Source organism: Gekko japonicus, unplaced genomic scaffold (genome assembly GCF_001447785.1).
Source record: "Gekko japonicus isolate JY-2015 unplaced genomic scaffold, Gekko_japonicus_V1.1 scaffold1882, whole genome shotgun sequence".
NCBI lineage: Eukaryota > Metazoa > Chordata > Lepidosauria > Squamata > Gekkonidae > Gekko > Gekko japonicus.
Window position 1 is genome coordinate 241,027 of NW_015172063.1, and position 27,400 is coordinate 268,426.

At 50.4% G+C, this 27,400-nt stretch overlaps 1 protein-coding gene across 1 annotated transcript in view; it reads left to right on the forward strand.

Moving 5' to 3' along the window:
- Window positions 1–22,889, forward strand: part of PRRT1 (proline-rich transmembrane protein 1) — a 29,626-nt gene extending 6,737 nt beyond the window's left edge. Inside the window, 4 exon segments of the mRNA XM_015420800.1 lie at window positions 12,237–12,305; window positions 12,307–12,542; window positions 15,316–15,492; window positions 22,671–22,889. Of these exon segments, the coding sequence (XP_015276286.1) occupies window positions 12,237–12,305; window positions 12,307–12,542; window positions 15,316–15,492; window positions 22,671–22,847 (659 nt within the window). The 3' untranslated portion in view covers window positions 22,848–22,889.
- The last annotated feature ends 4,511 nt before the right edge of the window (window positions 22,890–27,400 follow it).

Genomic DNA, 27,400 nt, shown 5'->3' on the forward strand with positions numbered 1-27,400 from the left:
CTCAGAAGCTAAGCAGGGTCAGCCCTGGTTAATATTTGGATGGGAGACCACCAAGGAATACCAGGGTAGTGATGCAGAGGTGGGCAATGGCAAATCACCTCTGAATTTCTCTTGCCTGGAAAGCCTTATGGGGTCACCATGTCAGCTGTGACTTGATGGCAACACCACCACCACCACCACCACCACCACCACCCTTACATTTAAAAAGCTAGAACAAGGTTTGAAGAAGTGTGCCTGCACATGAAAGCTGATACCCACAATTAAACTTTGTTGGTCTTAAAGGTGCCACTGGACTCAGACTTTGTTCTGTTGTTTCAGACCAACACCCTCCTGAATTTCAAAAGATAGCCAGTGTGGTGCAATGGTTAGAGCAATGGATGACAAACTTGGATCTCCCAAGCTCAAATCCCCTCTCCTGGTGACTGACAGCAGGAACACACACGAAGCTTTGGATCTCCCAAGCTCAAATCCCCTCTCAGGAACACACACAAAGCTGCCTCATACTGAATCAGACCACTGGTCCCATCAAGGTCATTATTGTCAACACCCACTGGTCCCATCAAGGTCATTATTGTCTACACCAGGGGTGTCAAACTTTAGGCCTGGGGGCCGGAAACAGCCTGTGCAGGGCTCTTATGTGGCCCGCGAGCAACTGATGCAAGGGAGGGAGTGGGCAGAGCCCACTACACTACACTACACTGTAGCTTCAGCACAGCAGAACAACCTCGTCTGCAGCAGTGAAACAGTGTGGGAGCATCTGCCCAGCCCATGGGGCCTGGCAGTGAGTATACACCAACTTGGAGCTCACCAGCTGTTGTCCTTCATATCTCTGGCACCTGGCATTACGTTTTATGGCACACATGGCCTGGCCTGGACAAAGTGACATTTGTGTCCGATCCGGCCCTTGTAACAAATGAGTTTGACACCTCTGGTCTACACAGATTGGCAGCAGCTCACCGGAATCTCAGGCGAAGGTCTGGTCCTTTTTCTCTGAAGTTGCCGGGGATTTAACCTGGGATCTTCTACATGCAAATTTGGCAGAGGCTCTTCTCTGTGGGGCTAGCTGGTTGATCTTGGGTCATTCACAACACTCTCTGAGCCTCACCTACCCCATGGAGTTGTTCTTGATAAAATGGAAGGAGGTAGAAGCATGTGTGCTGACCTGAGCTCCTCGGGGGAGAGGGTGGGATAATTTTTGGGGGAAACGTGGTCGTTTACGGCACAGTGTAAAAAACCCCAAGAAATTATAGCCGTCAGACAAAACTTGACTAACCAACTGCAGGAACGTTTATTCTCCCCAAAGCCTCTGAAACAAGACCAGCTGATTCTGGGGCTGAAAAGTCAGTTCTGAGGAAGCGAAGCAAAGTTCTTCAAGGAAGAGTTGTATAACTTTGGTGCCACTACTGAGAAGGCCCTGTCTCTTGTAGCCACTCATTCCAGGGAAACACAGAGAAGGGTTGTAAGAACATAAGAACATAAGAGACGCCAATGTTGGATCAGGCCAAAGGCCCATCCAGTCCAACACTCTGTGTCACACAGTGGCCAGAAATACCAGTGCCATCAGGAGGTCCAGCAGTGGGGCCAGGACATTAGAAGCCCTCCCACTGTTGACCACTGTTGTGATGGTGTATTACGCCTCCCTCTGGGAGGAAAGCATTCCTTTTAAAACAGGCATGTGTGGGAAATAAGTGTCTCTGCCTTTTCCAAAGCAGCACATTAACCACACAGCTATACTGAGATGTTTATTCTCTTCTGTAACCAAGCTCCACGGGTTACCAGCCCTCTGACTGAAGGGAAGTCAGAAGTTTATTTTTTTCCAGAGGTCAAGTGAAAATCTTATATCCCAGCCAGATAGGGTTGCCAGCTCCGGGTTGGGAAATACCTGGGGATTTGGGGGGTGGGGGTATTTACAATCAGTCTACCCATGCTTGAAACAATTCAATATGAAAGGATCACAGTCATTTGGGCAGGAATGCACAGGAACGGAGTTCCGGCTGGCTCCCGAGTTGGCCACGCCCAGCAGGAACTCATTAGCATAATAGGCCACACCCAACAGCAGGAACTCATTAGGATTGGCTACATTAGGGGTGTGTGGCCTAACATGCAAAGGAGTTCCTGCTACAAAAAAGCCCTGGGTTTGGACAACAAACAAGGTAAACAGAATAAGAAGCAAAAGGTGGGTGTGGCTGGATGACCACACTTCTGACAACATGGGGGTGCAGCCTAATGTGGTAATGAGCTGTGCTGTCAGGGGTGTGGCCTAATATGCTAATGAGTTCCTGCTGTTGGGTGTGGCCTATTATGCTAATGAGTTCCTGCTGGGCTTTTTCTACAAAAAGAGCCCTGAACAGTGATACAAAAATACTTGCATATGTAAATGAACAGACACAGAAAGGCATGCAGATGTATTGTAAGGTTAAAAGACAAAATACAGTTTCTGAGATTCTCACCAAAGCACTTTCAGGAGGATTAGTTTGCCTCACACAACCCACTTCTGAGAGATTCAGGGATGTTTAGGATGTGGCTATTTTATATAGGTCACGTGAAATTTACAGGATTTTATCAAAACCATTTCCTCTCCTCCGACTATATGATGTAAGCACGTCCAAGCTTAGAATGAACTTTCCCATCGAAACGTTGCAAATGGATTATCTACTCCTTCCTCACGTTGCATGGTTTATTTCCGGACAAGAATCCAGTGATTCACAATTATCTTTCTGAGGATAATTGTTTTCCGAAAGGGTAAAAATAAAATTCTCTGGTCTGCTTTGTCGAACCGCCGACAATCAGGGCCTGCGGCAAGGATTCCAAAAATGATCACAGCATCTGTTTCTTAAGGATCGCCTTCTACAGTGGGAGGCTCCAACTTTGTTGTCCCTGTGGCCATTTTTGGAATGTTGAGAATGGGAAGTGGGCGGCCCAGTCCAAAGGCTGCCATGGGGGTGGGGGGAAGGTAGGAAGAATCCCGCAGTCTTGGGCAGTTCTATCAAATGGGCAATTCCAAGACAGCCGCCCACCTGTGGCAGAGACAGCTAGACACAAAGTCAGGACTTCTGAAGCCCCTCCTGCTCTAGCGAGGGAGGAGAAAGCGGGTATTGACTCTTTGCAAGCGCAGGCAAACAAGCTCCAAGGAACACAGGACGGTGCCTTGGCAACGGGGGTGCCAGTTGCCCACTTGTCGTGGGAGGCCTCCCACTGCTTAGGCCCTCTCTTCTGCCATCTCTCCTTCCAGGGCTCTTTTTGTAGAAAAAGCCCAGCAGGAACTCTTTAGCATAATAGGCCACACCCAACACCAGAAACTCATTAGCATATTAGGCCACACCCCTGCCACCACAGCTCATTAGCACATTAGGCCGCACATTAGGTTGCCAGAAGTGTGGTTATCCAGCCACACCCACCTTTTGCTTGTTATTCTGTTTACCTTGTTTGTTGTCAAAACCCAGGGCCTTTTTTGTAGCAGGAACTCCTTTGCATGTTAGGCCACACACCTCTAATGTAGCCAATCCTAATGAGTTCCTGCTGTTGGGTGTGGCCTATTATGCTAATGAGTTCCTGCTGGGCGTGGCCAACTCGGGAGCCAGCCGGAACTCCGTTCCTGTGCGTTCCTGCCCAAAAATAGCCCTGCTCCTTGCCATGGAGAGGCCCAGGACTGGAAATGATGTCCGGTGATGCATGATGCCACGTCTGCCTGAAAACCTGAACATGACGTCAGTGCGCTGGGCCTGGGCAACACTCTTGTCTTCCTTGAAAACGTATGTGTGGTGCTTTCAGGAATGGCCAGCGCATCACCTGACAGCTAGGAAGGTTGCCAGCTTCAGTTTGGGAAATTCTTAGGAGTGCAGCCAGAGGAAGGGACCTCAGCAGGGCCTAACGCTGCAACAGAGCCCACCATCCAAAGCTGCTATCTCTCTGTAGTCTGGAGTTCAGATGTAATTCTGGGGGATCTCCAGGCAGTGGCGGACCTACATTTTTGGGACCCCCGAAGCTTGAACTGTTATGGAGGCCCCTCCTCAACCAGCAACAATAGGGCAACATCCAACATGGTCCAAATTCAGATGTCTTGTTATGGTTCTGATTGGCTAAGGGCTAAACTGTAGAACTATTAAGCCGTGCACCAATGAAGGATTTGAAGATCCAGCTGTCAAAATGTAGGCTGTGAATAGAATCACAGAATCAAAGAGTTGGAAGGGACCTCCAGGGTCCTGTAGACCAACCTCCTGCACAATGCAGGAAATCCACAGATACTTCCCCCTCCACACCGGCAATGACCCCTGTTCCATGCCCAGAATTAGAACTACAGACTACAGAGATCAGTCCCCTGGAGAAAAAGACTGCTTTGGATTGACTGTGTGGTATTACACCCCACTGAGGAGCCAGTTTGGTGTAGTGGTTAAATGCGCGGACTCTAATCTGGGAGAACCGGGTTTGATTCCCCACTCCTCCACTTGCACCTGGCTGGATGACCTTGGGCAAGCCATAACTCTGGCACAGCTGTCCTCGAAAAAGAGCAGTTTCTGTCAGAGCTCTCTCAGCCCCACCTACCTCACAGGGAGGGGAAGGGAAAGGAGTTTGTAAGCCGCTCTGAGACACCTTTGGGTAGTGAAGGGCGGGGTATAAATCCAATCTCTTCTCTCTCTTCTTCTCCTCCTCTCCTCCTCGATCACTGCCCTCCCCAGCCTCCATCTCCAAATCTCCAGGAATTTTCCAGCCCAGAATTGGCAGCCGCCCTAGGGTTGCCTGATTCCAGGCGGCAACTGAAGATCTCACAAAATTACAACTGATCTCCAGACCACAGAGATCAGTTTACCTCAAGAAAATGGCTGATTTGGAGGGTGGCATTGTACCCTGCCAGGGTCCCTTCCCAGGATTCACCCCCAAATCTCCAGGGGATTCTCAGTGTAGAGTTGGCAGCTCTAATTCGGTGGGCCCAGAAGTAGAGGGGCTTTCATGACCGAGGCGGAGCGGTTCTGCTGACTGAAGCCAAGAACAGGCTGGCTGAACGGAGATTGTGTAACCTTATAATCACGCAGTGGTGCTGTTACGTTTATTTTAGACTCCAGAACTGCTGATCTCACACGCAGCCTCCTTTAGATGGTAACATATACTTTCAGTGTGAAGCTACTCCCGGCCTTCGAGGGCCCTCTGCTGACCCCCAAGTAAGGTTACCAACCTCCAGATGGGACCAATGTTCCCTCTAAGCTATGGAGCTCTGTGAGCAAAAATTCTACTCTGTGAGCTACTGGCATTAACGTTGTGAGCAGGAGATTTGGCTGCTATATAAATTAGTTTGCTCTGGAGCCATCCTTCCTGAGGTAAGACAAAAATGTGTGAGCCAGAGGCTAAAAACCTGTGAGCTAGCTCACACTAACTCAGCTTAGAGGGAACACTGGATGGGACCTGACCTTTTCCGATAATTGCAGCAGATCTCTAGGTTATGGAGACCGGTGCCCCCCTGGAGGAAACTGCCGTTTGGGCGGATGGACTCTGTGCAGTCATATCCCTGCCGAGCTCCCTTCCCTCCCCAGACTCCACCCTCCCCAGGTAGTACCACCTCAGGATTTTTCCAAGCAGGAGTTGACAATCCTAGTCCCAAAGTGTGGCCCTGCTGGCACCACTGCGTGCGTGTTGCAGCTAGGATCACCAGTCTCCAGGTGAGGCCTAGAGTTCTCATGGAATTACAACTGATTTCCAGACTAGTAGGGTTACCGGACCTCCTGCTGGTCTCCTGCCAGCAGCCCATGTTCCCCCGACTGCTACTCCATTGGCATTTTGTGATGATAGCCCTTCTGGGGGAAATCTAGAAGTGACGTTAGGTAGCTTTAGGAATCGTCGGAAACCTTTGCCATAGAGTTTCTGGCAATTCCTAGAGTTACCTGACATCAGGATTTTCCCAGAGGTAACGTAAAGGGCCCCCTATGCAGCATACACACCCTATCCATGCCTCCTGAGATGCTGTCAGTTGCCAGGCATGGCTTGGCAATCTTTCTACAGACGTCAGTTCCCCTGGAGGAAAGGACAACTTCAGATACCAAAGTGACACCAAAGTCCTAGAGTGACATCATAGCCCTGCTGAGCTCCTTCTCCAAACTTCAAACCCCCCCCCCATCTCCCGGAATTTGGCAGGCCTAGCTGGAACATATGTTATGAAGTGAACAAACGGCAGCCGTGTCCAACCACAATTTTCTGGGCAGTGGGTGGATATTCAGCCCACCCATGGTGGCTACTGCTTCTGCACCTATCCAGGTGCCAGCCTCAGACCCAAGCCCCAGAGACCTTGACACACATGCTTAGTTACCTGTCTACCTGAAACGCAAATATCCTTCAGTCCTCTTCAGCCTGTGTAATAGCTGTCAAAGTGCACTTGCCTGAGTCTTCACTTGGGCACAGTTTTTAAATGGCGGTGATATTTATTTTTATCTGTTTACTGTATTTATATTCCGCCTCCCCCCCCCCTCCAGTGAGGACACAGAGTGGCTTACGTCATTTCCCTCTCCTCTGTTTTCCTCACAACAACCCTGTGAGGTAGGCCAGGCTGAGAGTGTGCGATTGGCCCGAGGTCACCCACCGAGCTTCCATGGCCGAGTGGGGATTTGAACCTGGGTTTCCTAGATCCTAGTCTGACACTAACCGCTACACTGCTCTGGCACTCCCATCACCTGATGAGGCAGGTGATGCCTGCTCAGGAAGACAGGGCTTGTAGAAGCAGTCTGGAAAGGGCGCCTGCTCTGCCCAGGCCGCACAAGCTTTCTGTCTGGACTTTGAGTTGGGGCTCGTTGAGAAACCGGAGTTGACAACCAAAGCGAGCACCAAGGCTCAGCCTTGGAATGTGAGGGGTAGGGCTGCCAACCTCCAGGTGGTGGCTGTAGGCCTCCCATCATTACAACTCCACTGAATCCCCTCCCCTCCCCAAATCCTGCCATCCTCAAGCTCCTCCCCCAAAATCTCCAGGTATTCCCTGACCTGGAGCTGGCAACCCTAGAGAGAGGTAATTGGAACAAGGAAAAAAGCCCTTGAGCATGGGCAGAGGACGTTTCTCTTCTCGCGCCTGGATAGGGTTGCCAGGTCTGCCTTGGCCACTGGCGAGGGATGGGGGGGGGGAATGTTCCCAGATCCAAGTTGGGAAACTCCTGGAGATTTGTGGATGGAGCCTGGGGAGGACAGGGACTTCCGTGGGGTACAATGCCAAAGAGTCCACCCTCCAAAGCCTCAATTTTCTCCAGAGGAACTGATCTCTATAACCTGGAGATAAGCTGTCATTCCTGGGGGTCCCCAGGTCCCACCTGGAGGTTGGCAACCCTACCCCTGAGAAACTAGTAAAGGTAAAGGTTCCCTTGCTCGAAAGCCAGTCGAATCCGACTCTAGGGTTGCGGTGCTCATCTCCGTTTCAAAGCCGAAGAGCCAGCGTTGTCCGAAGACGTTTCCGTGGTCATGTGGCCGGCATGACTAAACACCAAGGCGCACGGAACGCTGTTACCTTCCCACCGAAGTGGTACCTATTTACTTGCAATTTCTTGCTTTCGAACTGCTAGGTTGGCAGGAGCTGGAGCTAGAGACGGGAGCTCACTCTGTCATGCGGCACCCGGGTCTCGAACTGCTGAACTACTGACCTTCCACAGCCTGCAGTTCAGCGTCTTAACCACTTGAGCCACCGCAGCTCCTACAGCCTGGCAAAATGTATATGGCATTCGGGGCTGAAAGACTCCGGCTTCTAGGCAGGATCCGGCTCTGCCGTTTTCAAAACGAAGCCCTGGCGTTCAGCTTTCCGTGCTGAGATGGCCGCTCCTAATGTCTCCCCCCAAGTAGGTGCTCTCAGGCAAGGTAGGGCTATATGTGTGGGCAGTCCTTTGCCTTGGGTCACTAATTGCATGGAAACAAAGTGGACCGTGGGAGGCATGTGAGAACGGCTAGGCTAGGACCACCCCCCGGCACGTGTGCCTCTCACAGCAAGCAAGAGCATTTTGTTTAGGCAGGGCTCCTTTTGTAGAAAAAGCCCAGCAGGAACTCATTAGCATAATAGGCCACACAGCAGGAACTCATTAGCATATTGGGCCACACCCCGACAGCACAGCTTATTACCACATTAGGCCGCACCCCCATGTTACCAGAAATGTGGTCATCCAGCCACACCCACCTTTTGCTTCTTATTCTGTTTACCTTGTTTGTTGCCAAAACCCAGGGCTTTTTTGTAGCAGGAACTCCTTTGCATGTTAGACCACATACCCCTAATGTAGCCAATCCTAATGAGTTCCTGCTGTTGGGCGTGGCCTGTTATGCTAATGAGTTCCTGCTGGGCGTGGCCAACTTGGGAGCCAGCCGGAACTCCGTTCCTGTGCGTTCCTGCCCAAAAATAGCCCTGTGTTTAGGGAATGAGGTGCCAAGGGGCTGAGGCAAGCCCCTGAGGTGGGAGCAGAGCGGCTGGGACTCAGTTCCTTCCCAGTGTGCCTGGCCCAGTATAACATGGTCTCCCCTCCCCCATTTCCTGGCGCACCAACGTCTTTACACATAGTGGAAGATTTGTGGCACTCGGGCCCAGAAAGGTGCCTATTTATTTACTTATTTAGATATTTATACCTTGCTTTTCTCCACAACAGGGACTTGAGGCAGCTTACGTGCCTTGGCGGAGAGGGCGGGGTATAAAACAAACGAACAAACAAATAAATAAATTCCACCCTCCTCTCGTTTGCCCTCCAAACCACCACTGGAAGTGGTTAAGAGCAACGGAATCTAAACTGGAGAACTGGGTTCGATTCCACACTCTTCCACATGAAGCCAGCTGGGTGACCTTGGGTCAGTCACAGCTCTCTCAGAGCTCTCTCAGCCCCAAAAATGAGTACCTTGCCACTTAGTGGTGCATAATGCTAAAAGAGCTAGGACTCAAAGCTGCCAGACCATCTTAGGATCTCCTGGCTATACTACACGCAATGCCATACTATAATTATTAATGATTACAACACCACTCTGTGAGGTAAGTTAGGCTGAGTGAGAGAGTCCCAAAAGCACCCAGAGAGCTTCCATGGCAGAGACTGGATTCAAACCTGCGTCTCCAAGATTACAGTCCTATGTTCTAACCACTTATACCACACTGGCACTAACCCTGAGGAAAGAGATGATGCCACTCACTGTGACAGTTGGAGTCCCCCAAGAACTCTCGACACTTGAACTCGGGCCAGAGATTAAAGTTCCCCTGCCTTCTTGGATAAAATGAGGAGAGCCATTTTCTGTGGCTGCTTTGTGGGGGGGAGGTCAAGCCTTCCTCTTTGCTCACTGGCAAGTAAACAAGTAGGTTGATGGAGGTAACACAACATTCCAACTCTGTCACCAATACTTTGAAGTTTAGTTAGCTGGGCACGCATCAAAACTGCATCCCAGGAGAGCCAGTTTGGTGTAGTGGTTAAGTGTGCGGACTCTAATCTGGAAGAGCCGGGTTTGATTCCCCACTCCTCCACTCGCACCTGGCTTGGATGACCTTGGGCAAGCCGTAGTTCTGATAAGAGCTGTTCTTGAAAAAAGAGCAGTTTCTGTCAAGAGCTCTCTCAGCCCCACCTACCTCCCAGGGTGTCTGTTGTGGGGAGGGGGAGGGAAAGGAGTTTGTAAACCACTCTGAGACACCTTTGGGTAGTGAAGGGCGGGGTATAAATCCAATCTCTTCTCCTTCTGTTGCTATGAGCCCAAATTCAGAAGGAATTACAAATGTGTCCGTTGATCGTGTTTTCTTCAGTCCCTGGACTGATGTGTACCTTGCTCTTCTCCTGGGGACGTCTGAGCAGCAGGGTTGCCAACTCTGGGTTGGGACATTCCTGGAGATCTGAGGGGCAAAGCTTTCAGAGGCCGGGGTTTGGGGAGGGAAAGGACCTCAGTGGCTATAATGCCCTAAAGTCCATGCTCCAAAACAGCCATTTTCTCCAGGGGAACTGATCTCTGTTGCTTGGAGTCCAGTTGTAATTCTCGGAGATCTCCAGATAGGGATACCAGCCTCCAGATGGGACCTGAGGATAGGGTTGCCAACTTCCAGGTGGCACAATAAAAAATCCAAAACCATGAAGTTATAACGATGACAAACTTCAATATTAACACATTTCTTATTTATCATAAATATCATGCATATATGTCCACAATAATACCAATAACCCGTTCTCAAATCACAATAGTATCAATAGTCCATTCTCAAATAGATGATAAATGAAAGTGCTTGTAAATGTCCTTCAGCAAATCAAAGTCCTTGTGCTATGGTAAATCCAATGACTATGGATAATATATGGATGTTCCTGTACAGCCCCTGACGGACCTGTCGACCTTTGATTCTGTTTCTTCCCAGCTTTCTCAAAAGAGGCAACAGAACGAAATCCATATAGAGAGCCAGTTTGGTGTAGTGGTTAAGTGTGCGGACTCTAATCTGGGAGAACCGGGTTTGATTCCCCACTCCTCCACTTGCACCTGGTGATGTGACCTTGGGCAAGCCTAGTTCTGATAACAGCTGTCCTTGAAAAAGAGCAGTTCCTGTCAAGAGCTCTCTCAGCCCCACCCACCTCACAGGGTGTCTGTTGTGGGGAGGGGGAGGGAGAGGAGATTGTAAGCCACTTTCAGACAACCTTTGGGTAGTGAAGGGCAGGGTATAAATCCAATCTCTTCTTCTTCTTCTGTCCAAAATATCATTCAAAGAGAGACAATGATTCAAGAAGCACAATCTTTCAGAAGGAAGAGTTTCCTTCACAGTTTTGGATTCTTCATTGTATCTTGTTTCTGTGGATCTTTCTGGATTGTAACCTCCAGGTGATGGCTGGAGACAGAGGTTGATTCGGGGGGGATCGCGGGGAATAGCAGTTCCCCCAGGTGGGGGGTGGGGCACACGACGAAGCCCCACCCCCTGCTTCCGGCCGCCCCGCTTCCGGCCCTCATTCAGCCAGGAGGAGGCAGGAGAAGAGGGAGGGTAAGTTGGTTCCTCCCCACCTCTCCCCACCCCTGCCTGCCTGGGGCCAGGGAGGGCCTTGGCGGGGCTTCCTTGCACTCCCGCTGGCCTTGCAGGTCCACCGCCGGGCCCCTGATGTCAGGGTGTGTGTCATATGCTAATGAGTTATGCTAATGAGTTCCCCTAGCTCTTTTTCTACGAAATGACCCCTGGCTGGAGTCCTCCCACTATTGCAACTGATCTCCAGGCAACGGAGATAAATTCATCTGGAGAAAATGGCTGCTTTGGAAGGTGGACTCTATGGCATTATTCCCCATTGAAATCCCTCCCTTCCCCAAGCCCCGCCCTCCTCAGACTCCACCCCCAAAATCTCCACCTATTTCCCAACCCGGAGCTGGCAACCCTAGCTGGAGGGTAGACTCTATGGCATTGTATCCTACTGAGGTCCCATCCCTAAATCTGTAGGAGTTCCCCAACCTGGATATGGCAACCCTACTCCCCCACCTCCCACCAATGACTGGGGGGGGGGGCTAGCAACCCTATCTCCAGGCCCCACCTGGAGGTTGGCAACCCTAAACAGCACTCATGCCCCCCTTTCACATTTTCTCCTTCAAAAGCCCTTTAAAGTACATTAGGCTGAAGTATAGTGACTGGAGCAACATCACCTATTGAGCTGATTGGCTGAGTGAGTTCAATATTCGAGCCATTGCACTATGCCAGTGGTGGCGAACCTATGGCACGGGTGCCAGAGGTGGCACTCAGAGCCCTCTCTGTGGGCACACGTGCCATCGCCCCAGCCAGGCCCAGACCATCATTAAAGTGTCGAATTCTCTGCCAAATAATTTTAAGTAAATGAAAGCATTTGGGATTGCTTTCCTTACTTTGTTTGGGTCATCTTAAGTTAATGTATGAGTCGTTTTTTCTAAAGTGAAACCTCAGTATTCAGGTTAAATTGCCGTGTTGGCACTTTGCGATAAATAAGTGGGTTTTGGGTCGCAGTTTGGGCACGCGGTCTCTAAAAGGCTCGCCATCACTGCCCTATGCCGTCTCTCCGAGAGGTGTGCTAGTTTTTGCAGGAGGCATACCGCTCAGCGGGACTGCCCACTCTTCGAAAAACAGGGTTTCGTTTCAGAGCGATTGATAAAGCAGACAATTTAGCAGTGGCTGTGTGTTTGACATTGGGAAGAGTCAATATGGAAAATACGTGATAATGCGGTCTTCTACTCTTGCTGGCTAAAACTGATTCTTTGGTGTGCGCCTTATGGCTTCTTCACTAACAACCTCTCTCTGCTTTCTCTCCCTCCTTTTGTCTTTCATTCCTCTCCCTCAGGACTCCAGGATTCTGGCCCCCACACCTCTCCCCCGCCGTACAATGCTCCTTCACAGCCCCCTCCCCCGCCCTCCCCCTTCCTCCGCCACCCTCCCACGTCCGCCTCGCCACCATTCGGCCACCCTGCCCCGCCTCCCTCCCGACCCTTACATGCAGGAGACTCAGTTCAATGGCGCACCCCAGGGCTACGTCGTTCAAACACACGCACCGGTCGGGACCTTGCCTATCGGAGGCTATATGCACCCGGGGTATCCTGTCCAGCTACAGCCCTGCACGGCATACGTACCCGTCTACCCCGTTGGGGCGGTGAGTGTCTCTGGGGAATTTGCTTTCAGAGGGGAGCATCCTTCTGTGGGGAGGCGGTTTCCGTGGCTTAAACGCCCATGGGGTGTTATCCCATCTTCTGTGATTTGAAATAATTCCTTCCCCTAGAGCCCAGTCAAAATTCTCTTCTCCTTTTGCTGTCCCAAAGAAGCAGTTTTCTGAGCTTCTCCCACCGAGGAGTTCAGCAGCGCAGCAAACATAGTTCTCCCTCGCTGCATTTTATCCTCACAACAGGCCTGTGAGGCTTAGCACATGTGACTGGCTCAGAGTCACCCTATGGTTTCATGAAAGAGGGTGGATTTGAACCCAGGTCTCTCTAGTTCTAGTCTTCCCAGTATACCACACTGGACTGATCTATTTTGTTCGTTCAGTCGTTCGTTTGTTCCCATTTTTCTCCTCATTGGGACTCAAAGTGGCTTCTAGAACATTGCTCTCTCCTCCTCCATTTTCACACAACAGCCCTGTGAGGTAGGCCAGGCTGAGAGCTTTGTGATGGGCCCAAGGTTACACAACAAGCTTCCATGGGGGAAGTGGGAATTTGAACCTGGATTATCCAGGGGCCTAGTCTGCCAGTCTATTCACTATACCACCCTGGCTTTTGACAATGACAGTCAGGAAATCCCAAGAAGCTTGTTAGGGTTTCCATGAACAGATCTGTAATGATGGACAATCTACCTTGGTTATCAGTGGACCTGTCAGTATCAGTCGTCTCTGTCATTTTGTGGCCACCATGTAGGGTTGCCAAGTCGGATTGGCGCTGGAGCAAGGGACTCCAGTGCTGCTCCGGGAGTGCATGCGTGTGTGCTTTGCGCGCACGCGCCGCAACCCCGTCGCCCGGAAGTGACGCGACCACACCGGGCACGCTGGGGGCGGGGCCACGACCATCCGAGGTAAAACCATAGAGTTTTCCCTCAGATGACCGTGGCCCCGCCCCCAACACGCCCGACGCAATCGCATCACCTCTGGGCGACATGCACGTCACGTGCTTTGGTGGTGGGGTTCCCCCCGGGGCCCGATCCACCGGCGGCGGGTAACGGGCCTCTGGGGCGGGGGTTTCCCCACCCCCCGGGGGACTTGGCAAGCCTACCACCATGGGTGCATTGGGAGCATTCTAGGTGCACTCTCAGAACACTCACGGTGATGGAGAAGTCCAGCAAGCTTGGCTCCTGCCCCAGGGCCTCTGGTCAGCAACTAATTTGTCTAGCAGGGAGCCATATTTTTATCTGAAAGACTGGCAACATCGGCTGGGTGCTTATTGGCCCATTACCCTACAAGGAGAGAGAAAAGCAAAGGCCTCTTTCTCTCTGTGTCTCATAAGGGCAGCAACAGCGGCTTTTGGCCTTGACAGCTTCTCTAACAGAAGCCCAGCTGCTGTTCCCATTTAGTGGGGAGGCAACTAGAGGCCTTTGCTTGTATCCCGGACTGAGCCACCGAAGCACATAATGCAGGGAGGGCTCTGCCAAAGCCTCCGCTCACCAGGGGGAGGAGAGGGTTAAAGAGCCCTTTGTGTGTGCAAGAAAATCCTTTGGAAGTTCATAGGGAAAGGTTAGGACTTGGATCTGTGTGCCACAGGCCGGATGAGAAGCCCCTCAGGGACAGACTGAGCCCCAAGACGGCCTATCTTCCTGAATGACCTGTGACCAGTCACAATTCCCTCAGAACTCTCTCAGCCCCACCTACCTCAAAAGGTGTCCATTGTGGGGAGGGGAAGAGAATGCTATTGAAAGCCACTTTGAGACTCCTTAAGGTTGAGAAAAGCAGGCTATAAAAACCAATTATGCCGCACTGACTTTTGACCAGGGAATTCCTTTCTCTGTGGATTGGGTTTTGGATCCCCAAGAAAGAGTCCTTTCTCTTCTGTTCTCTGTGATCAGCTGAGATTCCTCTCTGATTGTGGGGAGGGCTTTTGAAAAATATCCTTTTCCTCTGTTGAGGGCAGTTTGAAGCAAGTTGACGATATCTGCAAAGCCAAGCGGGTAACACTTTTAGTAAACAAAATCATTCCCTGTATCAGGGCGCTTTTTTTTTTCAGAAAAAGAGGTGCCAGAACTCTCAAGAAGGAAATGAAGTTTTCAGTCTGTATACTGAAAAGTCATGGACTTTAAAATTTTTAAAAAGAATTTCGTTGAAGAGGTTTTGGAACTATTTCGGTGCATTCCCCCGGAAAAAAAAAAGCCCTGCATTGTATATAGAAAGGCAGCATGTCTAGAAAGCGAAGCTGAACTTTTCTTTCTGACAAGAACGTTCTTTCTGAAGGGTCATTCTCACCCTCATAATGTTACCCTCCCATCGTTGCAGCCTGCAATGGTACAGTCCAGGGAAAGCTTTGCCACTTGATTCTGCCGATCATACAGACTGGCCCTTTGAGTATGAGATTTTTCCGTCTAGCACTGGGAAGGTTCTTCAGTGTATTTTGCTCCTCTCTTTCCTAGAGGGTGCTACTCTCTTTGAGATGAGAGTCGTCCCTTCTTCTTGTGGGTGGGTCTTTTCTGTGCTTTAGAATTCCCTGGTCGATCTTCTTATTCAGCAGAATCTCATGGGAGAGGTCTTTTGGGATTTTTTTTTCTACTTATGGTGTGAGAACATTTGAGAATGTGATTCCCCAGTCCCCACCTGCAGTCTGAAGTGGTACAGTCCGGGAAGGGCTCGTCCATAGGACTGCGCTGAATATCAAGCTCGTCTCTGAATCTCTGGAGCCATGTAAACTGGAGAGCTCCTCCTATTGTGACCCCAGTTTTCTGTGTCTTGCCCCCAGTCATACTCCCAGGGCAACCCTCCTCCACCACCGGCTATGTCTCCAACACAGGTGTCCCCTGGCATTGCCATCCTGGAACCACGTCGCCCGCCGCACGATTACCTTCCCATTGCTGTCCTCACCACCATCTGCTGCTTCTGGCCCACGGGCATCATTGCCATAATCAAGGCTATCCAGGTGAGCATCAGGGAAGAAGGGGGGGGGGGGCTCGCCACGGGCTTTGTTCCTGACAGATCTTCAGGGATTGCCTGTGCGTCCTCAACAAGTACGTTGGGAAGCAAAGTGATAAATGCGGGTGTGTTTTGCATGCAGGAGGCTTCCGTTTTGGTCCTGTCTGCATGATTTCCATGCGCCTTCTCTGGCTGCTGTGTGAGTGACAGATGACAGAAGGAAAATGGTGCCAATCTGGGCAGGACATCTGCAAACATACACATCTTCTTCCCATCCACACAGCATTCCAAAAGAGTGTACCAAACCATGTTTGGGGAGGTGGTGGAAAACACAGAACATTGATGATGTGGGGGTGATGATGTCACATTGATGCAATCCCCCCTCCCAAATCCAGTTTAGATGTGAAATGGGAACAAAATTTCCATGTCCCTGGCATCCTGTGTAGAGGATGGGGTGGATATGTCCTCGGTTGCGTTGGATGACAGGATGAATGGCTATAAACCACAGCAAAGGAGGTTTCAGTTAAATTTGAAGAAGCATTTCCCGACAGTGCAGCAAGTTTGACACTGGAACAGTCTAACTCGTGTGGTGGTGGATTCTTTGTTGTTGGAAGTTCTTAAGAATCAGTTGGATACCTACTTGTTAGGGATATTAATTATGGGTGCCAGCCTCCAGGTGGGACCTGGAGATCCCCTGGAATTACAGCTCATCTCCAGATGACAGAGATCAGTTCCCCTGGAGAAAATGGGTGCTTTGGAGGGTGGACTGTATGGCATTGTAGCCCACTGAGTTCCCTCTCCTCCCCAGGCTCCATCCCGAAATCCCCAGGAGCAGGGGTCGTTTCATAGAAAAAGAGCTAGGGGAACTCATTAGCATAACTCATTAGCATATGCCACACCCCCTGACATCACCGGAAGTGTGACATAAATACTTGCAGAGTCAACCCTGCTTAGCTTCCAAGATCTGCAGTTCTTGAGCTGATGGGGACCTCTGGACAACCTGGACAGGTGGCACGCTAGTCTTAGTGGACTATACCTCCCCTCAAAAAAACCAGTACTTTAAAAAAAGTATGATGGACAATGAGGGGCCCGGCAGTGGACCTGCAAGGCCGGCGGGAGTGCAAGGAAGCCCCGCAAAGGCCCTCCCTGGCCCCAGGCAGGCAGGGGTGGGGAGAGGCAGGGAGGAAGCAACTTACCCTCCCTCTTCTCCTGCCTCCTCCTGGCTGAATGAGGGCCGGAAGCGGGGCGGCCGGAAGCAGGGGGCGGGACTTCCCCTGCGATCCCCCGCGATCCCCCCCGAATCTACCTCTGTCCAGGATTTTCCCCAGCCTGGAGCTGGCAACCCTGTCCCCCATTCCCCAACAGTGGCCAGTTACACTTATAGTCCCAGCGCTGGCAGGGGGTTGAACTAGATGACTCTGGCGGTCCCAACGCTGAGATTAAATAAAATAAAAGTAAGTCTCTAGTTAAGGTTTTAAAGGAGGGGCCCTGGCTCTATGGGATAGAGAACCTGCTTTATGTAGCTGGACTCCTGGCATCTCCAGTTCGAGAATCTCATGTAGCCAATGCTGGAAATAACCTGAAGAATCACTGACATTGAGCATAATGAGCTCAGCGGACCAATAGAACCTCAGTACAAGGCAGTTTTATATAAGGTACTCTATGTTTCTGGTTCCTAAAGGGTCACTTGACTAGTCATAAAGAAGGGCCTGATCCCCAAAATAGACTGCCACTGCCCCCCCCTACCTGTCACCTCCCAGTTGTCAAGTGCAGGCCAAATGGGACACTTGAAAGGGCCCCCAGATCTGCCAGAGGGGCTGCCAGTGGCCAACCTCTACAGCAGGGGTGTCGAACTCATTTGTTATGAGGCTCGGACTTGACATAAATGAGACCTTGTTGGGCCACGCCACGTGTGCCATAAAATGTAATTCCAGGTAGCGGAGATATAAACTTTATAAAGGGCACAAACACAGAGGGTGTTTTTTTTTAACTTAAAATAAAAACATGCTTAAAACATTAGCACTCTTGCAATATTTTGTTTATTTAACAGTGTCTGATAACTGACACCTCTTGCTCTGAATTATTGCATCAAAATGTCTGTGCTGTTGCGTATGCTGTTCTGGTGTGTATCTGTAAGCTGCAAACCTACGATGACGCAGCGGCAGCAGCAGAACTGGAAGAAGAAGCAGAAGACAGCCAGTTCCACTGCGGGCCTGATAGAAGCCCTCCGGGGGCCTGATCCGGCCCCCGGGCCGCATGTTTGACACCCCTGCTCTACAGGGTGTTGTTTAATAAAAGTGCCTTGCATGCACCTTTCATTCCACTGAAGGCCCATAGTGGTGGCAGTGGATAGGAATACTATTTGGTAATGTTGGCAAAAGAGTTGCTGACGACGGTTGCCAACCTCCAGGTGGGGCAGAATTACCGGGTCCCTCCTGGCAACCAGCAGTGGAGGGGAGCCCTTCCTGGGAGCAGCAGGAAGGTTCATTCGCCCTACAGTGACATGCCTACTTCACTGCCCACGTGACCCATAAGTGACGTCGTCATGTCCAGGATGTTGAGGCAACAGTCTGGTATTTGGGCAAACACTCTATGATTCATTTGGCTTCTACCATAGAGCTTTTGCCCAAATACCAGAGCATTGCCCCAATGTCCCGGATGTGATCACATCACTTCCGGCACTGCAGCACATTGGATGGATCTCCCCAGGGCTTTTTTTGTAGAAAAAGCCCAGCAGAAACTCATTAGCATAATAGGCCACACCCAACATAAAAACCATTTGCATATTAGGCCACACCCTGACAGCACCGCTCATTAGCATATTAGGCCACACCCCCATGTTACCAGAAGTGTGGTCATCCAGCCACACCCACCTCTTGCTTCTTATTCTGTTTACCTTGTTTGTTGTCAAGACCCAGGGCTTTTTTTGTAGCAGGAACTCCTTTGCCTGTTAGGCCACACACCCCTAATGTAGCCAATCCTAATGAGTTTCTGCTGTTGGGTGTGGCCTATTATGCTAATGAGTTCCTGCTGGGCGTGGCCAACTCAGGAGCCAGCCAGAACTCCGTTCCTGTGCGTTCCTGCCCAAAAATAGCCCTGGATCTCAGGGAAAGCACACCCCCCACCAGCCAGCTGATTGGTGGAGGCAAGGTAGGGCCTGTCAGTGGGGTACCCCCGCCTCCACCGGGTGGTGGTGGTCTGGCAACCCTAAGGTGGGAGCTGGCAATCCCCTGGGATTACAACTGCTCTCCAGACAATAAGAGGTTGGCAAGTCTAGTTGAGAGCCGGGGCTTGAAAAGGGATGCCCGCCTCCAGGTGGGACCTGGAGATCCCCTGGAATTGCAGCTCATCTCCAGACAGCAGAGATCAGCTCCCCTGGAGAACATGGATGCTTTGGAGGGTGGACTCTATGGCACTGAACCCCACTGAGGTCCCTGTCCTCCCCAGGCTCCATCCCCAAATGTCCAGGAATATTCCAACCTGGAAATGGCAACCCTGTCCCCCTACCAGAGGCCAAGGGAGACCTGGCTCCCTTACGTTTGACTGTGGTGGCATCTGACATCTCTTTTGTTGTTGAGTGTTTTGTCAAGACCATCCTAGAAACCTTCAGGATGTTCTGGATAAGAAACCACCCCTTTCCAGACAGAGCAACGTCTTGGAACGCTTAAGGAATATACGGAGAAAAGGAAACAGCTCAAACTCTGCCGAAACATATGCCGAGTGCACTCCCTGTTCGTGTCTGGCTGGCACCCCTCACCTCCCACACATGTACACATTCTGTACTCTGGAGCTGATCACTTCATTCCGTGTTCTGAAAAGAAGCCAGTGCTTTGAGGAGGCTGGTGGCCATTTTGTGGGGCCGGCCTGCCTGTCGGTTTCTGCCTCTGGCAGAGGTGCTGAGAGGCCGTCTCTGCCTGTTGGCCCAACAGACTAATAACTTTGATAATTTAAACCTGCCAGTTGGACAGCCGTCAAGAAGGATGCCCACTCAGCAAGTCCTACTTAGAGTGAGGATAATGTTTGGAAGGTGCAGTGATCTTATCTTGGAGGGTGGCCAGGGGAAGTGGTCTCTGAGGGCATATCTACGCTTCAGAATTAAACTGGTTTAATAATCCACCCCGCAACTGGGAACCTTGGAAACTGTAATTCCATGGGGATGGTGTGCTGACCAAACCACAGTCCTCTATATTTGTTTAATCTGTATCTATTGCCCTGTTGCTTCAAGTCCTTCTTTCTTGTCCTGTGTTCAACAGAGCTTCTCTCGTCCATTTTCTGCTGAGTAACAGTTAGATCCAAGTTGATGTACAGAAAATAATCCTGTCTGAGTGTGTGTGTTTCCCCAGCCCAGTTTGAGAAAACACTCAGTACAATCCTGTAGAGCAGAATCAGATCTTGAACTTTATTGATCAACAAAGGAGGGAGGTGCAGATCCAATAAGGTTTTGGACCCTACAGCTCTCCCTAAGGTTACAATGGGAGACATAAAGTTTTATACTCCCTATGACAGAAATAAATCATAATTATTGGTTCCATCAAACGTTGTCATATATCGGTCATTCTGATTGGGCCCAGGCCTGTAGGTTGGACTTTCTCAGGCAAAAATATACCTCCTTCAGTTGAACAATGGGCCTTCTTCTTCCCAGGCTATGAAGTGATAAAAAGTATCTAATGTAACAGATATGGGTACATCGTGTAGTATGGTTTCCATCTAACGCAAGCTTCCTGACATCAGGGACATGCGCAATTGCAACTGGCCATTATAAGCAAGGTCATAAGCAGTCAGTTACTGCCTGTCAGCATTTAGTATTTTTCCCAGAATGCATTTAAGCAATGAACTAAAGTGAATATCTGAATATATGTTAATAATTGATTTCTGCTTCTGTAATTAGAATCATCAATGGCACTTAACATATCTGTGTGGCTGTGTATGTCAAAGGTGCTAAGTGAGTCCACTAAGTTTAGCCTACTAAGTCAGACAGAGTGCTGAGTGCATAACAGGGTTTCATAAACTGTGCGTATAACAAAGTCCAGTAGCATCTTAGAGACCAACAAGATTTTGGGAGTATGACCTTTCGAGAGTTAAAGCTCCCTTTGTCAGGTCTAGGGTTGCCAAGTCGGGTGTTGCACCGCAGCGGAGGACTCCCGGCTGGTGTTTGGTTCGCGCGTGCGCGCGCCACACACACATCACCCAGAAGTGACGTGACGACGCCAGGCACGCTGGGGGCGGGGCCACAACCATCCGAGGGAAAACCATAGAGTTTTCCCTCAGAAGACCGTGGCCCCGCCCCCAGCGTGCCCGGTGTCGTCACGTCACTTCCAGGTGACATGCATGTCGGGGTGGGGCTCCCCCCAGGGCCTGATCCGCCGGCAGCGGGGAACGGGCCTCTGGGGCGGGGGTTTCCCTGCCCCCGGGGGGACTTGGCAAGCCTAGTCAGGTCTTACCTCGAAAATCTTGTTTTTCTCTAAGGTGTTACTGGACTTGGACCTAGTCGTTCTATTGCAGACCAACATGGCTATGCTGTTCTTCAAAATATTTTGAAGATACTTACCACCACAACATACTTCCATGTTGTTATAGGTTAAATTATCCATAGCTGACTGACTTGTGGCCGCAGAACCAGATGAAATGTTTGCTGGCAATACTACTTTAGTTGGGGAAGGTGTCTCAATTTTGAACATTAAAATTAGAAAAAACAATCCTTGATATCTAGAAGACTGGCATGTAGGGTTGCCAGACCCCCACTGGGGGGGAACCCCTGCTTTTGTGGGGTGCTTCCCCTATGCTGGCCAGCTGACGGGTGGGAAGAAATCCCACCCCCAACTGGCCCAAAGGCGACGTGATGTTGTCTTCACATCGCCGACATCAAACAATGATATGCTAGTTAATGAACCCTATTTAAAACAGATTTTGATGCTCAGCAAATTATACAATCTGTATAGATTCTAAAATTTCTAAAAGCAAGATGACTATCCCTGACCATCCCGTTCTTGCCCATAGTGCAGCGACTAGATGTGCATGCCCCATCTTGATGTCCATATATGGGGGATAGAGGGTAGCTAGTGCGATGGTAGTGCACTAGTGCACTAGTGGTGGACTGCCGGTGGATGGTGCATGGCAAGGAGACATTTGGATTGAAACCCTTTCCTCTGACTTGTTAGTTTTCTGTATGCAGGAAAGTTCATTCTTATTTATTCAATTTTTAATCCCACCCTTCCTCAAAGGAACTCCTGGAAGTATATGAGGTTCCTTGCCATTGCCTCTAATTATCTTCACAGCAATCCTGTGATATAGGTTAGGTTGAGAAATAGTGATTGGTCCAAGGTCACCTAGTGAGTTTCACGGAACATGGGAGGTTGGACCCCTTCTCCTCCAAGTCTAACTCTGTTTACCCGCTGTGCTCTCTTTTCTGTGAGGAGGAGTAAGAGCAGAAGAAGAGCCCTGCTGGATCAGGTCAGTGGTCCATCTAGTCCAGCATCCTGTCCCACACAGTTACCAGCTACGTAGTTCCTGGGGTATTCAGTTATGGAGCCTTCCATAAGAACGTAAGAGCCCTGCTGAATCAGACAAGTGGTTCATCTAGTCCAGCACACGGTTTCACACAGAGGCCAACCAGTTGGCTGGGCAGGGCTGTGGCTCAGTGGAAGAACCTCTGCTTTGCCTGCAGGCCTTAGGTTCAATCCCTGGCACCTCCAGTGAAAAAGGATCAGGTGGTGGGTGATGTGAAAGGCCTCAGCCCAAGACCCTGGAGAGCCACTGCCAGACTGAGTAGACAATACTGTGACCTTGATGGACCAAGGGCCTGATTCATGAGGCAGCTCCATACGTGTACGTGTGTAACCAGTGGCCCTGGAGGACCAACAAATAAGCCATGGAGGCTGATGTCTTCTTCTGAGGTTGCCTCCTCGTACTGGCATTCGGAATTTTACTGCCTCTGAACATGGTGGTTCCCTTGAAGTCCATCCTTGGCGACTAGCCATGGTGGCTGTCCTCCCTCTGCTGCCTCGAGTGGTGCAGTCCAGCAAGAGCTACACCATTCAATCCTGCTGATCGCGTAGCTCAGCTCCCAGGTTCTGTTTACATGTGTACTATGGGTATATTGTGCAGAGCGTGCAAAACAGCACAGTGGCTTCACCGAATAGTTCTTCTGACCCACCCATCCCCAACGCTGTAATTTCTCTCTCTCAGGTGCGAACTGCGGTCGCTCGCGGCGACATAGTCTCAGCAGAAATCGCCTCGCGGGAGGCCCGCAACTTCTCCTTCATCAGCCTGGCGGTGGGCATCGCCGCCATGGTCCTGTGCACCATCCTCACCGTGGTGATCATCATCGCCGCCCAGCACCAAGATAATGACTGGGACCCCTAGCGACCGATCAAGGTGTTCTTCTTCGGCCTACTCCCGTACCACCCCGGCAACTGGTGACAACAACCCCAAAATCCCTGTCAACCATCGCTCCCAGTGATGGTCCTTGGCAACCGTCCCCCCCTGCGGTCTTTAGCAACTGTCTCTTCCCCTGCGACGAATTACTTGGGAAACGCTTGGCAACGGTCTCCTGCACAGTCCTTGGCTACCGTTGCCGTAGTGAATGGCACATTAACTCAGCAACTGACTTCCAGACAACTGCGGTCAGACCGAATCCTGACCCACCCCCACCCCAGGGTGCTGCTCTCTTAGGGCCCTAGCGACAAACTTTCCCTCCTGCTGGTTCTTTACCAGAATGTTTTTGCTAGCTTCTTTCCTACCCAAAAGGAGTAGGCTCCACTTTCCGCATCCACGGCTACCACCATCTTCCTCCTGCTGCATCTGCATGCACGGTGCCACTGACTTCCAGAAAAACAACAACACCCTGCTGCCTCAATCTCGGTTGAGTATCACCCCCTCTTTTCTCCATCCACTACTGTCCCCCCCCCCAGCTATTCGGCAAGTTTAAGAAGGCCTGCTCTCATGGGTTTGATCCTGCTGCCTGTGATTAGTGAGATGCAACCTGTAGTCAGGGCTATTTTGGGGCAGGAACGCACAGGAACGGAGTTCCGGCTGGCTTCCAAGTTGGCCACACCCAGCAGGAACACATTAGCATAATAGGCCACACCCAACAGCAGAAACTCATTAGGATTGGCTACATTCCTAAGCCCTGCCTGTAGTGATCTCCCAAAGGCATTGCTGTCCCCCCCCCCAAGTCCTAGACTTCGAAGCAATGCTCCCTCGAAGCTGTGGAGTCCGGTGAGCAAAAATTCTACTTTGTGACCTACTGGCATCAAGTTGTGAGCCAGCGATTTGCTCTGGAGCCGTCCTACCTGAGCTCAGGCAAAAATCTGTGAGCTGGAGGCTAAAAAAACTGTGAGCTAGCTCACACTAACTCAGCTGAGAGGGAACACTCCTTGGAAGGGGCATTATAGGTCACTGAGTCTTTGGAAATCACAAGCTCAAGTGTCCTCCATAGATTTTGAAGACCTCCAGCCAAGGGAGGGCCCCCTTCCTGAGAGAGCCAGTTTGGTGTAGTGGTTAAGTGTGCAGACTCTAATCTGGGCGAACTGGGTTTGACTCCCCACTCCTCCACTTGCACCTGCTGATGTGACCTTGGATCAGTCACAAGCTCTGGCACAGCTGTCCTTGAAAAAGAGCAGTTTGTGTCAGAGCTCTCTCAGCCCCACCCACCTCACAGGGTGTCTGTTGTGGGGAGGGGAAGGGAAAGGGAAAGGAGTTTGTAAACCGCTCTGAGACTCCAAGTGAAGGGCGGGGTATAAATCCAATCTCTTCTTCTTCCCGTATAACGGATTCCATGTAAATTTGCTCATACGACTAAGAATCCTGTAATGTTTTCATCTGGACCTCCACCTCTGTGGTAGGTGGAGCCACCCAACACGTGGATGTTTCGAGTCTCTGCCTCTTCTTAGTTTCGAATCCCCTCTCAGTCTTCCTGACTTTGTTTTAGATGATAGCAGCACAATCGCTTCCAAGGGCTGTCTGTCCCTAACCCTCACTTGGGGATTCAAGAGGATGGTTAAAACCACCATGGTGGAATCAGGAAGGGATAGCTTTCTCCTTTTTCTCCTGGCCAGTGAGGAGCCCCCATTCTGTACAGCTTTAAGGAATCTCCCTTCTGGTCCTGGGCACCTCTCACGACTCTTCCTTTGTAATTATCTTTCTTTCTTGAGTGGGGGGGGGGGAGAAGCAACACTGGTGAAAAGAACAAAGGAAGACATCTGTTTCCCTTTCTTCATCTCAGTGCTTTCTTGCCGTTTTTGTAAATGCTTGGGCTAAATGACAGATATTCCCGTAACTCATCCTGACGACAATCTGACAGAGCAGATTTATACCCTGCTAAGACATTTATACCCTGCTAAGTCCATTGCCCGGCCCGGCCCCGATCTTGTCAATTCTTGGAAGCTAAGCAAGGTCAGTCCTGGTTTCTACTTGGATTGGAGACCACCAAGGAACTTCAAAGTCACTACGCAGAGGCAGGCAGTGGCAAACCCACCTCTGTTAGTTTCTTGGCTAGAAAACCTGATGAGGGGTCGCCATAAATCGGCTGTAACTTGGTAGCAAATCCCCCCCCCAAAAAAAATTCAATTCAAGGGAATGGGCTTAAAAGGATGTAACTCTGCATAGAGATGAGCAACCTTCATCATTTTATTTCAATGAGAACCCCCCCCCCCCCACTGCCGGTGAACGCTCAGGGTGCTGTAGATGAAGCCACATTAAAACAACACATCAAACCTTTTTTAAAAAATGAGAAAAATGAGATGGGGTCTGGGAAAAAGATGTATTGGGGGAATCCACAGCAGTAGATTCTCTGCAAACACCCAGAGAACAAAAAGTAATCAGGCACGTTAAAAAAAAAAAAAATTACCTCAGGGGAGGAAGTGGGGCGCCCTGAGCTGCACCTACTGTCCACAACGAAAGTCAGATTTCCCATACTGACTCGGGGCATGTGTGGTGGTGGTGTCCCCGAGCAGCGGGTGTGTCTGACCAGAAGCAGATTCCAGGCGGAGAGTCCAGGTAAGTGAATTGTGCTGGGCCAGCTTAGCCTCTCACCGTTTCGGGCTGCCGTCATGGGAAAGTAACATTTTGGAATGCTTTTCTCCCATGTGAGCGGTGCCTTGCGTGTGTGTTTGGGAAGGGGAGCCGGGGGGGGGGGATCAGGTAGCAGGAGACATCACGCAATGTTCCCTCTAAGCTGTCGAGTCTTGTGAGCAAAAATTCTACTTTGTGAGCTCCTGGCATTAAAGTTGTGAGCCAGCAATTTGGCTACTGCATAAATTAGTTCGCTCTGAAGCCATCCTCCCTGAGCTGAGACTAAAATGTGTGAGCCGGAGGCTACAAAACTGTGAGCTAACTCACTATAACTCAGCTTAGAGGGAACACTGGACATCAGTACGATTTGGGTTCAGGTGGAAAGATTCCTGTCTGTTCCGTTTGATCGTTCCCAGTGCCTCTCCCCAAAAACTGCTGTGCCAAACCCACATTCTGTGACACAGAAAACAAACGTGTCCCCCCCCCCCCGGTTCTCTCCCCCATTTTTTTTCTTGGATGTTGGACTGTGATTATATTATTCTCTCTGTTGCAAGTGACATGGTTACAGAATCTCTTTCTCTATTATTATTACTTAATAAAGATACTTGATTCTCAGTATCGGCTGCCTTTTCGACACTCTTTGAACCACGTTGGCTGGTGGGAGTGGGGGGGGAGTGCCCTTTGAAATGGGGGGGGGCAAGTTTCTTCTAGAGGAGGCCAGTTCCATCACAGCATCACAGCGAGTCCCTCCTTCCTAGTTCCGCCTACCCGTGGTTTCTCTGTGGGTTTCCAGATGGTATGCGGGGGTACGCCAGAAGGTTCGGCATGCCTTTCCCCTGTTCACCTCACGACCACCTCCTCCTGCCATTATTCTTTCCCCCAGGTTTACCGTCCCCAATCTCTGCGTCCCTGGCACTGCAGTCTCTCCGGAGACGGTTGCCTGGATACAGCAAGAGGGGTATGTATGGATTCGAAGTGTGAGCCGCAGGCATGTGACAGCCCTAGGGAAGGGGGGGGGACACAGGCAAGGGAAACTGGAAAAACCCACAATAACAGCAGTAAAGGAGAGTGGCAGATTTTCAGTTACGGCTATTCAGAAACCACGGTGGCGCAAATCTCCCGCACCCCACCAGGGACATGCCAAGTCAGGGTCACTTCAAGGTTTCAGGTTAGGTGTACTCTGCTTTCCCACTGGAACAGTCTCCCAAGACACCCAAAATTCTTCCGCTAAACCTTTGCCTGACGTTGCTACTTTTTTTTTTGTATCCTAAACTCTGGCTTTCAAAAAAAAAAATTGGCTTTGATTTCCCTGTAAGTCATGAGAAGGGAAAAGGAGGAAAGGATGAGGTTTGGAAGAAAAAGTGGTCCGTCGGGCCTAAGAAAGGTAAGTGTAGGCAGGGCTGTGTACATGCCCCCCTCCCCCATTGCATAATAAAGTATCGTTCTCTGAACTGGGCAGGGTGGTACGGTCAGCTGAGGAAATCGCGTGGAACATTAAAGCCTCATCTCAGCTGAAGTCCTGCTCTCACCTCACAGGGTTGTTGTGCGGCCAAAATTATACAGAACATTAAAGCCTCAACTCCACTGAAGCCCTGCTCCTACCTCGCAGAGGTGTTGTGAGAAATAGAGGTGGGGAGATCTATATACAATTCTTGGAGTTTCCTGGAGGAAGGGTAGAACTTTTGGCAGCTGTCTAAATGTTCCCAAGGACTTCTTCACCCCTTTAAGAGACATTGCCTTAAAAAATGTACACCCAAATGTTAAAACTCTGCACTGAAATAAGGAAGGCTGTGATTTTTAGGAGAATTTTGCACGTAATTCCAAATGTCTTGCAATGCATGTGGGCAACCTACAGCACTACAATGTGCTGGGGGAGCACAAGGACCTGCCCCAGGCATTTGCCT